Source organism: Ailuropoda melanoleuca, chromosome 11, assembly GCF_002007445.2.
Source record: "Ailuropoda melanoleuca isolate Jingjing chromosome 11, ASM200744v2, whole genome shotgun sequence".
NCBI lineage: Eukaryota > Metazoa > Chordata > Mammalia > Carnivora > Ursidae > Ailuropoda > Ailuropoda melanoleuca.
In genome coordinates this window covers 29591393-29605445 of record NC_048228.1, presented here as the reverse complement: position 1 = coordinate 29605445, position 14053 = coordinate 29591393, and the positions used below count along the sequence as shown (strand labels likewise).

Below are 14053 nucleotides of genomic sequence, written 5' to 3'. Positions count from 1 at the left end.
TGTCATAGCTAGAATGTATTTTCACCTATAATGGCATGCCCTGTCTAAATAATGGGCAAAGTATCAAAAGGGAAGTTCTCTCTTCTCATCAGGCCTTACCTTTCCGACCTTGGTATACTTTTTTTTTTTAAATTTATTTGAGAGAGAGTAAGCCCACAAGTGAGGGGTAGGGACAGAGGGAGAGGGAGAAGCAGGCTCCCCACCGAGCAGGAAGCCCGGCACAGGGCTCCATCCCAGGACCCTGAGATCATGACCTGAGCCAAAGGCAGATGCTTAGCCAACTAAGCTACCCAGGCACCCTGACCTTGGTGTACTCTTAAAACAATGCAAAAAAAAAAAAAAAAGAGTTTTATCTCAAATTTCTTTCACTTTGCTTTGGATCATCAATGCGACTAACCTTGGGAAACAGAATCTTCTAACCCAGTGATAATTGTGAATGGAGATTTATTGACTTTACGTAATTTGTACAATTATATGTTGAAGAAGGATGTATTTTTTGTGATTTGAGTATGAATACTTATTAATTTCCAGAAAGCTGTATACAATACACAAAGAATGAATGAGGCACTGTGTTAATCATCTTATTCTGAAATAATTTTAATCCTGTGCTTTAAACATGAGAAATACTATGGTTTGGAAGTAAGACATAAACCAAGTAGGACTCAAAAGTCTTTCTTTTCCCTTTTCATTTCACCAGGTAACCAACAGATGTTAAGTGAGTTAAGTTCGTCTGACTTATTAACGGCATCATTATCAATGAAAACAATGAATTTTTTTCCTCAGCTATCTGAAGGTTTAGAGTGTTCTTACCCTTTCCCTAACATAGAAACATCATCTTATCTTAAATTCACAATTTGAATAATATGACCTGAAAACACTGAAACGCTTTATAATATGTAACTGTGTCAGTGTTATGCTTTCTGAGAATATGAGGGTAAGCATTTCAAAATATGGACATGAAAATATTAAATAGGATTTTTATCTTCAAACCCTTTTGGGATCCTATTTTCAGGCACTGTTCTAAGTGTTTTACACATACTAACTTATTCAATTACTGCATTGTAAATATTTGCATTTTACAGAGTGGAAACTGAAGCCCAGGGAGATTAAATGATTTGCCCAAAGTCACATAGCAAGTAGGTGGCAGAGTCAGGATTTGAACGCAGGCTCTGGCGTCTGTGCTGTCGGACATGACTATGCTGCTTGCTGCTGCATTTCTGCAGGAATGAGGTACCAGTTCATGCCTCTTATTTTGGTTACATAAAATATAGTCTATTTCAATTTAAATGCCAATCAAGACAAACTTCTTCCATCAAGACAGACTAAGCACCTCCTTCCTGCAATAGGGCCAAACCAGACCATGCAGATACACACAAGAAGACAGAGAGAATTATTCCTAATATATTAAATAAAGCACATTGTAGAGTTTATAAGGCACACACCATTAGTAATAACATTGAAACGTATTGGTTCTTAAAGTGAATGCTGGGTAGCTAATCTGCTGAGACTCTGAGTTCTCATGACCTTTCGTGTAGACTAGAGAGGCACAAGCATTTCTTGGGGACTCCACAGATTTCTGATCTAGAGAAGAAACCATTTAGCTATACCCAGATTTATACAATTTCCTAAGCGAAATTTTATGGCAGACCCTATCACATCAATATTGACGTCTTCCATTACTGAGTCCTTTTATTCTCAACTGACCTTTTAAACGCTATAAAATTACCAAGTTAAAAAAACAAACAAACCATAAACCTCTAGATACTGCTTTGCTGTAGGTTTATTTCTAGCTTGAGCGGATTCTACCTGAACAACTGTGGCAAGATTCTGTTATTCAAAGCTAGACTACTCAGATAAGTAACTTTTTGCATAGAAGGATTGCTGCCTTACGTTATATGAATTCCGAGAGGTCAGCAACTGATTCTCAAGCATTACATAGGGTGTTGAGCCCAATGAACATGCCCAGCTGGAGCGTTCTCCTTTCCAGAGGCCAGTGGTCAGGTTTGGTAGGACTTGTAATGTCTGTTCTGGCTTCTAATTTTCCATCAAAATTAATGTCTACAATGCAATCGAGGCTGTGAAACACAGTTAAAAAAAATGAAGAAGATGGGTACAATGAGACCGTTCTCAAGTTGTGCAGATCACTGTGGGAATGTGGTTGCAATGATTAAATTTATGTGTCAACTTGACTTGGCCATGGGGTTCCCAGATATTTGGCCAAGCATTAGTCCGGATATGTCCATGACTATGTATTTTTTGGATGATATTAACATGTGAATCATTAGACTGAATAAAGCAGATTGCCCTCCAACGTGGATGGCTCCCATCCTATCAGTGGAAGACCTGAATAGAATAAATAGGCTGATTCTCCCTCAGTAAGAAATAAGGAGTAAAGAACAAACTCTCCTGCCTCATTGCCTTGAGCTGGGACATTGGTCTTCCCTTGCATTTGGACTCAAGATGAAATATTGGCTTTTTCTGGGTCTCAAGCCTGCTGGCTTTCAGTCTGGAACGTGCACCATTGGCTGTCTTGGTTCTCAGACCTTGGACTGGAACTACACAACTCGCTCTCCTGGGTCTCTTGGCTTCCAGTCTCCTGGCTGCAGATCTTGGGACATCTCAGCTTTCAAAATGCATGAGCCAATTCCTTATAATAAATCCTTATACACAGCTATATAGGTTTCTCTGGAGAACCCTGAGTAATATGGTTGTATTTTCCAGAAAATTGAGGGCAAATGCTTTATTTCTTTCCCAATACACTGAGGCATGTTGGTCCATTTTTCTTCAAATCTAAGGTCTGTTATCAAAGAAATCAAGAGTTTCATTTTCAAGGACACATTATTAGCTCTGCTTGTCTGTGGAAAATGATAAGGCTAAAGAAAAGTGAATTCCATCATCACTTAAAATTGTTGCGATGGCCATATGATTCCTGCATATACCTCTAGGGAATAAATAGCCCTGCATCACTTTTTCTTCGCATTTCCTCATTAGCTCTGAACTCAGAGCTAGAAAAATGAGTAGGCAGAATAATCTGAAAGCTACACAGTCACTTCTTTCACGAACCTTTTCCTCCTCTTCTTTAAAGTGCTTTCCTAAACCTGATATATAACACAACCACAGCGAAAGGGAGAAAACAATCTCTCCTTTCTCCAACCATAATCTGTGGTTAAGAAGTTTGAAGTTTGTCTATGACACATCATTGTAGACCTATATGGCTACTAGAGTTATTACAGGTTTTTTTTTCTTCTCTCTCTCTCTCTCCCTTTTTTTTTTTTTTTTTTACCACGCTGCCTAGTTTCTTGGTAACCCTTAATGGCAGGCTTCAGGTATCAGTCATAACTCTTAACTAGTATTACGTGTGACGGAACAGAAGAACTATTTATTAAATGCCTGGGTTAGTGGTGGTTGGTCGAACATACAGTTCTGTGTATTTAGTATAGTATCATACTAAATTTGTGGTCTTACCATATATGTTACAGTCAGTAGGTGAAATCTGACTTTCCCACATACTTCAGATATTAAGCATGAATTCTTCATGCCTAGCATTGTTAAACACAATGTTCCACCTCATACTACCTTTCCTCTATTGAATGGAATGAATGGCCATGTCTTCAGACCTTGATTGATCATTTCCCTATTACTGTGACTATCTTTCTTTATTATATCTATGGACAATTTCTTGTAATTGATGCTTTACGTGCAATTGCCTTACTTATTTTGCATTCCCAAAAAAGTTTTTATGTAAAACAATCATCAATTTTTATACCCTTAATAATAGTTTTTGAAGTCAGTGGTGAAAACATAATTTTTTCAAGAAAATGAAAGCTGGCTGCATAATACGAAAGAAAATGCCAAATGTGAGAATGACATATGATCTAATCAAAAGCCAAATGCATATTAGCTCATATTTATAAAAAGAAAGCAGTAATAATAATAATTCTGCACACTAGAATTCTACTCCAACTTCTACCTAAAAAAGAAATGTTAATTATTTCAAGTAAGATGCCTATTCTTGACCATATGGGTGACTTTCACAAATTTGGTATTTGAACATCTTTGATAACAAGCAAATGACTGAACAAACAAAATAATTACAGTTGTCAACAGATGTGTAATGAATACCTTGTCATTACACTTTTTTTTTTAAATGAGTCTGGATTTAGCCTTTACCCATAACATGTGTCTCTGAAGTTAAGGCTGACTTTTCTCATAGTTTGTAAAATCAGTCTCACTTCTTTTTAATTCATTGTTGAAATCAATGATGTGTTTAGTATCTGTTTTAGGGGAACTAGTTTCTATACCTCAAAATTTAAATAGTGTAAATGGGCTTTTTATTATAGTTAAAAATCAACTATAGTTAAAGCTGACATTTTGTAAATTCATCTCGTAAGGGATGCTATGAACCCTCCTTAAAAGGAGCTGATGATTTTGACAGCTTCTCAATTCTCTTCCATCTGTAACTTCTCCTGGATGACCAGTCCATGAAACAGAAAGTAAGGACTTCTCCAGAACAGGGCAAACCATCAGCCAATGCAAAGCTGCACCGTTTGCTTGGCTGCACTGTTTTTATGTTTTGTTTTGCTTTGTTTTTTTCCAGTGCTTTTTCTAGTGCATTTCTAGGCCAGGTAAATGGAAATAAGAATAAAAAAATATAGCGATGAGGTGAAATAAAGAGGATCAATATCAAAATAACTTTTTTATTTATGAGATATATTGTGTAGAAGTTAAATAATTAGAAGCTAACAGCACAGTCATTTCAGTTTTGAGTTCCTTAAGCACATTACGCAGAAGGCAGATGTGACGATCATTTAGTACATTTGTTGTGAAAACAGAGTGGGTCATGATTTTCATGGCTTTATTTTTCTGACTTGTTTTAAGTTATGTGACCTTCTAAGTTTATTTCACATATTTCTCATTTTTATATATGCCAAAAGTGACCAAGATTGAGAACCTAAAAGATTTGTCATTTATAAAAGTAGGAGGTAGGAAGTAGGAAAATAAAAGTCTCCCAAGTAATTACGATTTCAAAACAGCAGAAAGATTCAACGGTACCATCTCCCCCTGCCCAGTGATCCTTTCCAATGCCTGCCGCTCCATCATCCTCAATTTATTCAGTTTAAAACTTAAGATAACAAAACACGAGCACTTCTTGGAGTGATAATATTTTAGGCTGTTACCTGTGGTTTCTAACATCACCTCCCGGGCTGCCAGGATCAGGCTGGCAGGATCAGACAGAGAAGACAGTCACGGACACACTATATGTCTGGGAGAGGGCAAGCCAGCCGCAGAAACAGATCGGAACAGCGGGTTCTGGGCAGAGGACTTTGTGCGCTTACCAGGCTTGGTTCCACTCACTCCAGCCACAGACCATTCAGGCATATCCTACGTTCTGGTCTGCATTTTCTTTTTTTTTTTTTTTTAATGCAAGTTCTCCTAAACATTTCAGTTGCCACGTAATGTTTTCCCTTGTACTATTTTCCCCTGCTCTCACACTGACTGATCTCCTTTATCTCATTTTGGGGATTTCACTCATAAATATTCTCAGAGAGAAGAAAATTAACTTACCTGGTGTTTCTGTTGTTTTGATTGAACTCTGATTCTCAGCTTTAGAGGAAAGAAAAGAAAAGAAAATCACTAGAAGTAAATATTGAATATCAGATGTACTCTTAACAATTGTTACAAGTGGTAAATGGATATAGATCCCACTTCATTTCTAATTCACTTTCCTTCAAATCATAAAAGCACATGGGCTTCATGGTTAGAAAAATTTTAGAGCATGGGCCAGCCAATTTTTTCTTAAAGAGCCAAATAGTAAATATTTTAGGCTTTGTGGGTCTTAAGTCTCTCTTGTAACTATTTAACTTCACCGTCGTAGTGTAAAGGCAGCCATACACACAATACCTAAAGAGTAAGTACGGCTGTATTCCAAAGAAACTTTACTTAGAAAAATAGGTGGGGTGGTACATTGGGCCTGTGGGTCGTAGTTTGCTGAATCCTGTTTTAAAGCATCCGGTCCAACTTCACATCCTAAATAAACCAGGGTACTGCAGACAGCGTCAGATCTTTTGGGAGGGGCTTCATGAGTGGCACTGCCATGTGTCGTATTCCCAGGAAGATGTGACGCATCTCCTGACTTGAGAAAGTTTCAGGAAGGTCCCAACAGTTACTCAAACTTAGGGAATTCCTTTAAAGTAAATATAGTTCAGATGACTTTACTACAACAAAATTACTTGAGAAAATTATAATCAAAGATCACTTTAACAAATGTGTGTATATGTACCGTGAACAAATCTGTCATGTGAAAAATACAGAAAATAATTTTAAAACAAAAGTAAGCCCATTAATGATAGCTCAAAATACCCATTTGCCAGTGCACATGGGTGGTCCCATAGGGTAAGCATCTGACTCTTGATTTTGGCTCAAGTCATGATCTCGGAGTAGTGGGATCGAGCCCCTAGCTGGGCTCCACGCTGCTTAAGATTCTCTTTCTCCCTCTGCCCTTTAACCCCTGCGTGCGTGCTCTCTCTCTCAAAAAAACAAAAATCAAAAAGCAAAAATCCATGCCTCCTTTGTGCGTTCACTTGACTGTCTCTCAGCATCTTAAGTTTAACATGCTCAAAACAGAACTCCTGACTGGTATCTCCTAAATCTGCCTCTTCCCTTGCTTTCTTGGTTCAACGGATGGTGCCGTTGTTGCCCGGCTGCACGGGCCAAAAAATAGTGGCCTTTCTTGATGCTCCTTTTTTTTTTTTTTTCACCCCATGGGCTCTAGCCTCAAAATACATTCCAAATATACTCACTATTTAATTGGCTACTGATCATTTAGCACCCATCTCTCTCCCTGCAATAGCTACCTGGAAAAATCTGTTAAATTTAAACTTCGCTGCTCTAATGGCTCCCTATGTCTCTTAGTATGGTTGGTAAGTCTCTACACGACGTGGCCCCTGCCTTGCTCTTCAATTCGTTTCCGACCATTCAGCCCCATTTCGCCCTGATCGGCAGATAACATCATGGGGTTCTTCCTGTCTCGGGCTTCTCTGCTTGCTCTTCCCTACGCCTGGTGCTGTCTCAGGCTACATGCTGGTTTCCTTCTATCTTTTGTGACTCTGCTCAGATGTCACCACTCAGAGAGGTCTTTTCCAGCCACCTCACCTGAAGTGGTCTCCTTATTTCTCTTCAAACTAGTCTACAGCTTGGCTTCATTTGCTCACCAGTACTTTTATCATTACAGTGACATTTATTTAATTGTTTTAAAATGTGTTTGTTGTCAGTGGAACGTAACTCCATGAGGACAGAGATTATGTGTTTTATTTAGAGCCACGATTCCAGAACCTACCACTAGGTCTCTAGTAAAAACGTGAAATGAATGAGTGAGAATAGGAAATAAAAATAATAATAAATAAGACAAATTCTGCTTACTGCTTACCCGAATTCAATTTTTAAGGAAAAAGAATGATTTATTTAAAATTACTAGTTGGATAATGATAGCTACCATTTTTAAGGAAACTCTTATGATCAGTTCTCTATATTATTTGCTGATGTCTGCAAGTGAGACATCATCCCCATTCTGCAGATCTACAGATATTAGCTGAGAAAAGTGAAACTACTTTCTCAAGATGGGGACAATGACTATAAATCAAGTCTGGCCATTCTAATGTCCATCCTCTTCTCCTAAAAAAGATAGCTTTTCTAGCCGATAAACTACTCTGTGTCGAAAGCCTATGTAATTAATTTCTATTTTGATAACTAGTTAAAATACTTTCAAACATGGCATAATGCTAGATTTGGAGGAAGCACTTAAAATATTTATCAGCTGCTAGAGGATTAGGATACAAAGAAAATAAAAACCCTTTGTTCCTCTTGCTATTAATATCAGGTCATAACCTTTCTTGCTGATAGACTTCATTAAGAGTGAAAAAAGTTTAAACTTGTATCAGACAAAAACTTCTGACTGTTCTTTATTTGAGGTTTTTTTTTTTTAATCAGCCTTCAGAAATGCATAATAATTTTAGAGGGACATATCATTTAAAGAAAAACAACTATGCCTTAAGGCTTAGCTGAATCTTAAAAAAAAAAAAGATATACACCAATTCAAAACCTTTATATTGAGTGTACTAAGAAATCCAGACTTTTATATGTTTTATATGTTAATGTATATTTTGTTATTTTGAGGACAAAATTCTGCTCAAATCTTAAATATTGAATCAAAACTGGAATCTATGCTTTTTTGGTCTGAAATCAAAGATACTATTTTGAAGACAATAAAATGTTTTCATATGATACTTCAAATTTGGTCTCAGTTCTGTCGGTATAAAAGCTTAATAAAGATGAATGCCATGGAACATGGTTTAAGTGTGAATTAATGAAACGTGAAGATATTTGCAATTATTCTTGAGTTTTACTTGTAAGTTTCATAACCCACATGTTTTGAGAAAAGTCCAAGCTCTGATCTATAGTGAGCGAGCAAAGTCAGAGAGCAAATGAGTATAGTGCATTCTGTTAAGCTGTTCTCAAACTTAGACACTTAGTAAAGACCAAAACCTTAGTCAGGGTGGTTGCCAGCTTGAAATCTGGTGTTGAGTTTGATTCTGCAACAGGAGATGGACGTCTTATGAAATGCAAATGAACATCGAAATTTCTCAACTTTCATCCACATTAATCCAAAGCTAAACTTCACTTAAGTAGCTTTTAAAACAGAAAGCTTAAACAGCAATACGACAAATAACTTTGACAAATAGGATTTATTTAAAGGATCTTAAAAAGGATTTGTGTTTCTAGCTATATATGCATATATTATTGTATATAGTTATCTGTAAAACATATCATTAACAGGCATATATAATTCTTCACTGATTTGCCTAAAAATAATTTCCTATGACCAATTCAAGTTCTCCTTATCATTCACCTATACACGGCATTGACCCTCATTATAACTGTTATAAAACAGTTGGCCCCTGAACAGCACAGGTTTGAAATGTGTGGGCCCACTTATACATGGATTTTTTCAATACAGTACAGTGCTATGAATGTATTTTCTCTTCCTTATGATTTCCTTCATAACATTTTCTTTTCTCTAGTTTGCTTTATTGTAAGGATATAGTATATGATGCATATGACACAGAAAACGTGCTAATCAGCTGTTTATGTTACTTGCAAGGTCAACAGAAGGCTTTTAGTAATTAACTTTTGGGAAGTCAAAAGTTCTACGCGGATTTCCTACTGCTCAGGGGGTCAGCACCTCTAATACCCATGTTGGTCAAGGGTCAACTCGTATTTCTTGTTTGGCTAGACCGTGACTTGTGTGTAACTAAGACTGTGTTATTCTGAGAATTTCTCTTGTATCCCCCCACATGAAATGATACAAATGAATTAGAAATCATGTAAGAAATGTTCTAAGTTCCCAAATAAGTGGCATAGGTAAATGGTGCAATTCACAAAAGAAATAATGATGCTCAGCAATCTGGTAAATTACTGTTTTCCAAAGGATGAGATGCACAGCATTGTAGGAGGGGTTCCATATGGCAGGACTGCAAAGTAACATTAAGTAAGATTGAAACATTCAATGAGAAAGTTATTTCCTTTCCAGGCTTCTTTCAGTTTATTTGGCTTTCAATGAGGAACTTTCAAAATTACGATCTCGTGCAAACGTGTCATTAACATCTAACGTGCTTGATTTGGTTTTTAAACAAGAAAGAGCAAGCCTCAAACTAAAAGCTTTTGGCAATCAACAAAATCTAGCTATAATTTAATTATATTGGTTTATATCAGTGAGTTTATAGCTCCCGTTGATGCCTAGTGAAACAGTTTTTCATTTATGATGGTTTTCTTCTCAAGCAAATTTAAGAATAAAAAGTGCATCAGTTTAAAGAAGGCACTAAATAAATAATAGCGCTGGTGGTTTAGATATCTCGTGACGCTCATTAAGCTGTGGGAAATACTGAGGTAAAATCTTGTAGAGGCCCTTGATGGATGTGTAGAATTGGAAGAAGCAGTTGGAGGGGAAAAAAGGGGAAGAAAGACTAGGACCATGCAAACGTGGAGGGCAGGATGAGAAAAACCACAGTTAAGAATAAATCTGGCCTGGTGGGCGACAGCGAGAGAATCACTTTCTTAGAATCACAGGCTTATGTTCAGGGAGCCAGCCAGTCAGCCAGTTTGCATTATAATTATTGAACACGTACTTGTCAAGCATGTGATATGGCCAATTAAAAGCAAGTTGTTTTCTACTACCTTCCGATACTTTTTGTAAAATAGTTGTAATGAGAACAAGCGTGGTGTAGTGAAGAGTTTATGGAGCTCGGGGCAAGAATAACAGTGTTTCAATTTCATGCTTTTAGTTTAACCCTAGCCAAGTCATTTAGTCTTTCTGACCTGTTTCCTTGTTTGGGAAACTGGTGTCGTAAATATCAACTTTGCCTGGCTTATATAAGGATTGTTATTAACAAAATAATAGCTAACATTTGTTGTGTTTACTTGCCAGACACGGTCTTAAGCTTTGTCTATTTTATCTTTTCTACTTTTCACAAGAATCCCATAAGGTTGTAATCTTATAGCTTTTTTACAGATGAGGAAACTGAGGCAAGTTAAGTAGCTTACCAAAAGCCACAGTACAAATAAATGGTTGTGCTATTATTTGAACCAAAGCAATTTCACTTCAGAATCATTCTTCATAGTCAACAAGCTAACTACCTCTTGGTGTGATTGAAGTGCCTAATTTTTATTTTAAGAAGGGTGTGTGCCTTAAAAAGCAAGGCTTAGGCATAAGCTGTTCTCATGTTCAGCCACCAGTATATCTAAAATGTCTATTTGGCTATTGTACAGTTATCTATGCTTTTTGTGTAAAAATAAATTCCACATTGAACTAGAATAAATCGTGCAAGAAGGATATATATTTGGTAAACTAGTTACTGTATATAAATGTTATTAACGCTTACTTAATCACCTAGTGATGACTTACGACGTTATCTGTTTACACTTGACTAAAGCCAGACCCACCCTTCAGATTTTAAGTCCGTAATATTGTATATGCTGAGGTAGCAAAAAATCTGGCTGGGCAAGACTGTTAGAGGCATTTCTACCAAGTCCTTGCTCAGCAGAGTAATGTACTGGCATAGCGCTCATCTCAACGTGCCTTCTATCTAACAACTTATTCCACTGTCTTCCCTCAGCCAAGTGAGAATTCACCAGAGAGAGAAAGAGCAATCGTCCTCCCTTTCTGCCAGTCTTTACCATGTGCACCATGCCTGCTTTGAAATCTAGTTACAGATACCTGAATCACCAAATTATTAGCAAGAAAAGCACCCATTTTGCTTTCTCCTCTCCATCTTACTCTTCCTGTCCTCTCCTCTCCTCAGAAACCAATGGGATGTGCCAGCACAGGAAATGAACAAAAGGAGTCAGAGAGACCACCACATTCTCAAGCCCTTAGCAGGAAAAGGGAACTCAGGAAGAGGGCAAATTTTGTACTTGTGCAACAGAGCTTTGATCCCTCCATGGGGTACCTGTTGGAGAGCCAGGACTCCTATGATGGACATTTCCTTTGAATCCCCCCTCAGTCCTCAAGGAGGTAATCCTGCATATAGGCAATGACAAATGCATGGATGACAGAATCTAGGTGTGGCAAAGGGAGCTCAGGATCTGGTCCGGAGTACGTTAAATGGTGACCCCCTGCCCCTAAAAATATGTGCACCTGGAACCTGTGAATACGACCTTATTGGAATGGGTCTTTGCCATTGTAATTAAGTTAAGGATCTTGATAATTCCAGGTATCTGTATAAGGAGAGAATGCACAGACAGAAGAGGAGACACAGAGGGAAAGTCCATGTGAAGACACAGAGAAAAAGGCCATGTAAAGACAGAATCCAAGATTAAAGGGGTGCATTTACAAGCCAAGGAACGCAAAGGATTGCTGGCCATTCCCAGAAGCAAAGAGACTTGCCAGGCACACAGATACCCTCTGAAAGACTTGTAGTGAACAAGTAAATTTATTAATTAATTCAATAGGCCCTCATTTGTTTATTTCTTGTGAAGATTTTATTTATTTATTTGTCAAAAAGAGAGAGAGAGTAAAAGCAGGGCGAGTGGCACACAGAGAGCTGAGCAAGGAGCCCGATGTGGAACTTGATCCCAGTATCCTGGGATCATGACCTGGGCCGAAGGCAGGCACTTGACCAACTGAGCCACCCAGGCATCCCCCTCATTTATTTAACTGTAAAGTCAGAGCACTAAATTAGTGACAATTTCTATCTTGAAAGTTCTAGGATTCTAGGAATGTGTCTTCTCCAGGCTGAATAAAATAGTTAAACAGGAGAAGTACACAGAAATTTAGAAGAATGGGAAATGAGTCGTGCTGGGTGGTACAGTTGGGTAGGTGTCCGGCTCTTGGTTTTGGCTCAGGTCATGATCTCAGGGTCCTAGGATAGAGCCCCGAGTCAGGCTCTATGCTTAGCTCAGAGCCTACTTGAGATTCTCTCTCTCCCTCTCCTTCTAATCCTCCTACTCGTGTTCTCTCTCTCCCTCTCTAAAATAAATAAATAGATCTTTTTTTAAAAAAAGAGAATGGAAAATGATTAGAGACAAATGCTTTGAGGACATGCTTCTTTTCTATTCTACACCCGTTCCTTTCCAGGGAGTAAAGCAATAAACCTCCCTAACCCTGCTCTACTCTAAATCAAATCTGCACTTGAGATGATGTACCCATAATGCTTTTATTTGATAGTCACTATCCAAGGGCCCATTGCCATGTGTTTAAAGGAGAGATGACACTTCAGCTGTTCAACCTTCCCTTAGATCACTTTGTTCTCTTTCCTTCTCTCTGTCTTGGCTTCGCTAATTCTTGAATGTTTATGTGTGTGATAGGTAGAGATAGAAAGGGAACATTACTCTGCTAACCAGGAATCTGGGCTAGATCCTGGTTTTACCGGGCAAAAATGGAAATGTGTGCCAATTCATTATATCAAGTGGGTTCCATACAGGATGCACCTTGAAGAACCCAGGAGATCTGGGGAGGAATGGCTACCAAAAATAGGAGTTTTATAACAAAATATCTAAAGGACTTAGTATAGAACTGGTTACTCAAATGGCAAGTGCAAAGGGTAGCAGTAAATACCCTTATTTCATTATCTTGCTTTCCAGGTGCCTTAATTTTCAAGAAATGGCTTTGTGGGTGTATTTTAAAAAACCCACTTAGAAGAAAGCCACTTTGGGGGCGCCTGGGTGGCACAGCGGTTAAGCGTCTGCCTTCTGCTCAGGGCGTGATCCCAGAGTTCTGGGATCGAGCCCCACATCAGGCTCTTCTGCTATGAGCCTGCTCCTTCCTCTCCCACTCCCCCTGCTTGTGTTCCCTCTCTCACTGGCTGTCTCTATCTCTGTCGAATAAATAAATAAAATCTTTAAAAAAAAAAAAAAGAAGAAGAAAGCCACTTCGAACTGTGTTTAGAAGCTAAATAAATACAATAGTCCCCAGAACAGAGATGCAGTGGGCATTTTACTACATAAATCAAAGTAAAATTAGTAGTCTTCATTGACTCATGGGGCTGACCACACACTTCTGTATCAGTGCTAATTTTAATAAACCATGGTCCCTGAATGACATTCCTCATCAGTCACTTAGTGAGTGGGTATTAGTGCAGAATACAAATTACTTGAGTTTAACCTTCAAGTGCTATATATTTTGCAGATACGCATTTACTTTTATTCTTGTTTATATGTGGGACAATCATGGTATGAAATGGATGGGGTTTTGGTCTGCCGAAGGTGCCTTTCAGACATATTTTACTTATAAAATATTCTACTTATCAGAAGCCAAAGCATTCCCATAAGGAAATGTCTTACATATGAAGGAGAAATGACCCAGCTCTTCAAATTCCTCTATTTGGTGATCTCCTCATTAAATAAAATCATTAGTTTAAAGTTACGGTATGAAATTAGGCTCCTTCTATACAACATTCTTTAGGTTCTGCTGAAGAGAATTACAATTAAATATGGGAAAATGGATGTTCCATATGTCTCTAGACAAAGGTAGGCCTGACACATCCACTGCTCCCACCTGCCA

The 14053-nt window shown here is 38.0% G+C and overlaps 1 protein-coding gene across 2 annotated transcripts in view; it reads right to left on the bottom strand.

Moving 5' to 3' along the window:
* Positions 1–14053, bottom strand: part of EMCN (endomucin) — a 95653-nt gene that overhangs the window by 27330 nt on the left and 54270 nt on the right. For both annotated transcript variants that reach the window (XM_002916488.4, XM_019796682.2), the window contains exon 5: positions 5566–5604. In XM_002916488.4, coding sequence (XP_002916534.2) covers positions 5566–5604 — 39 coding nt within the window. The remainder of the gene's footprint in view (positions 1–5565; positions 5605–14053) is intronic.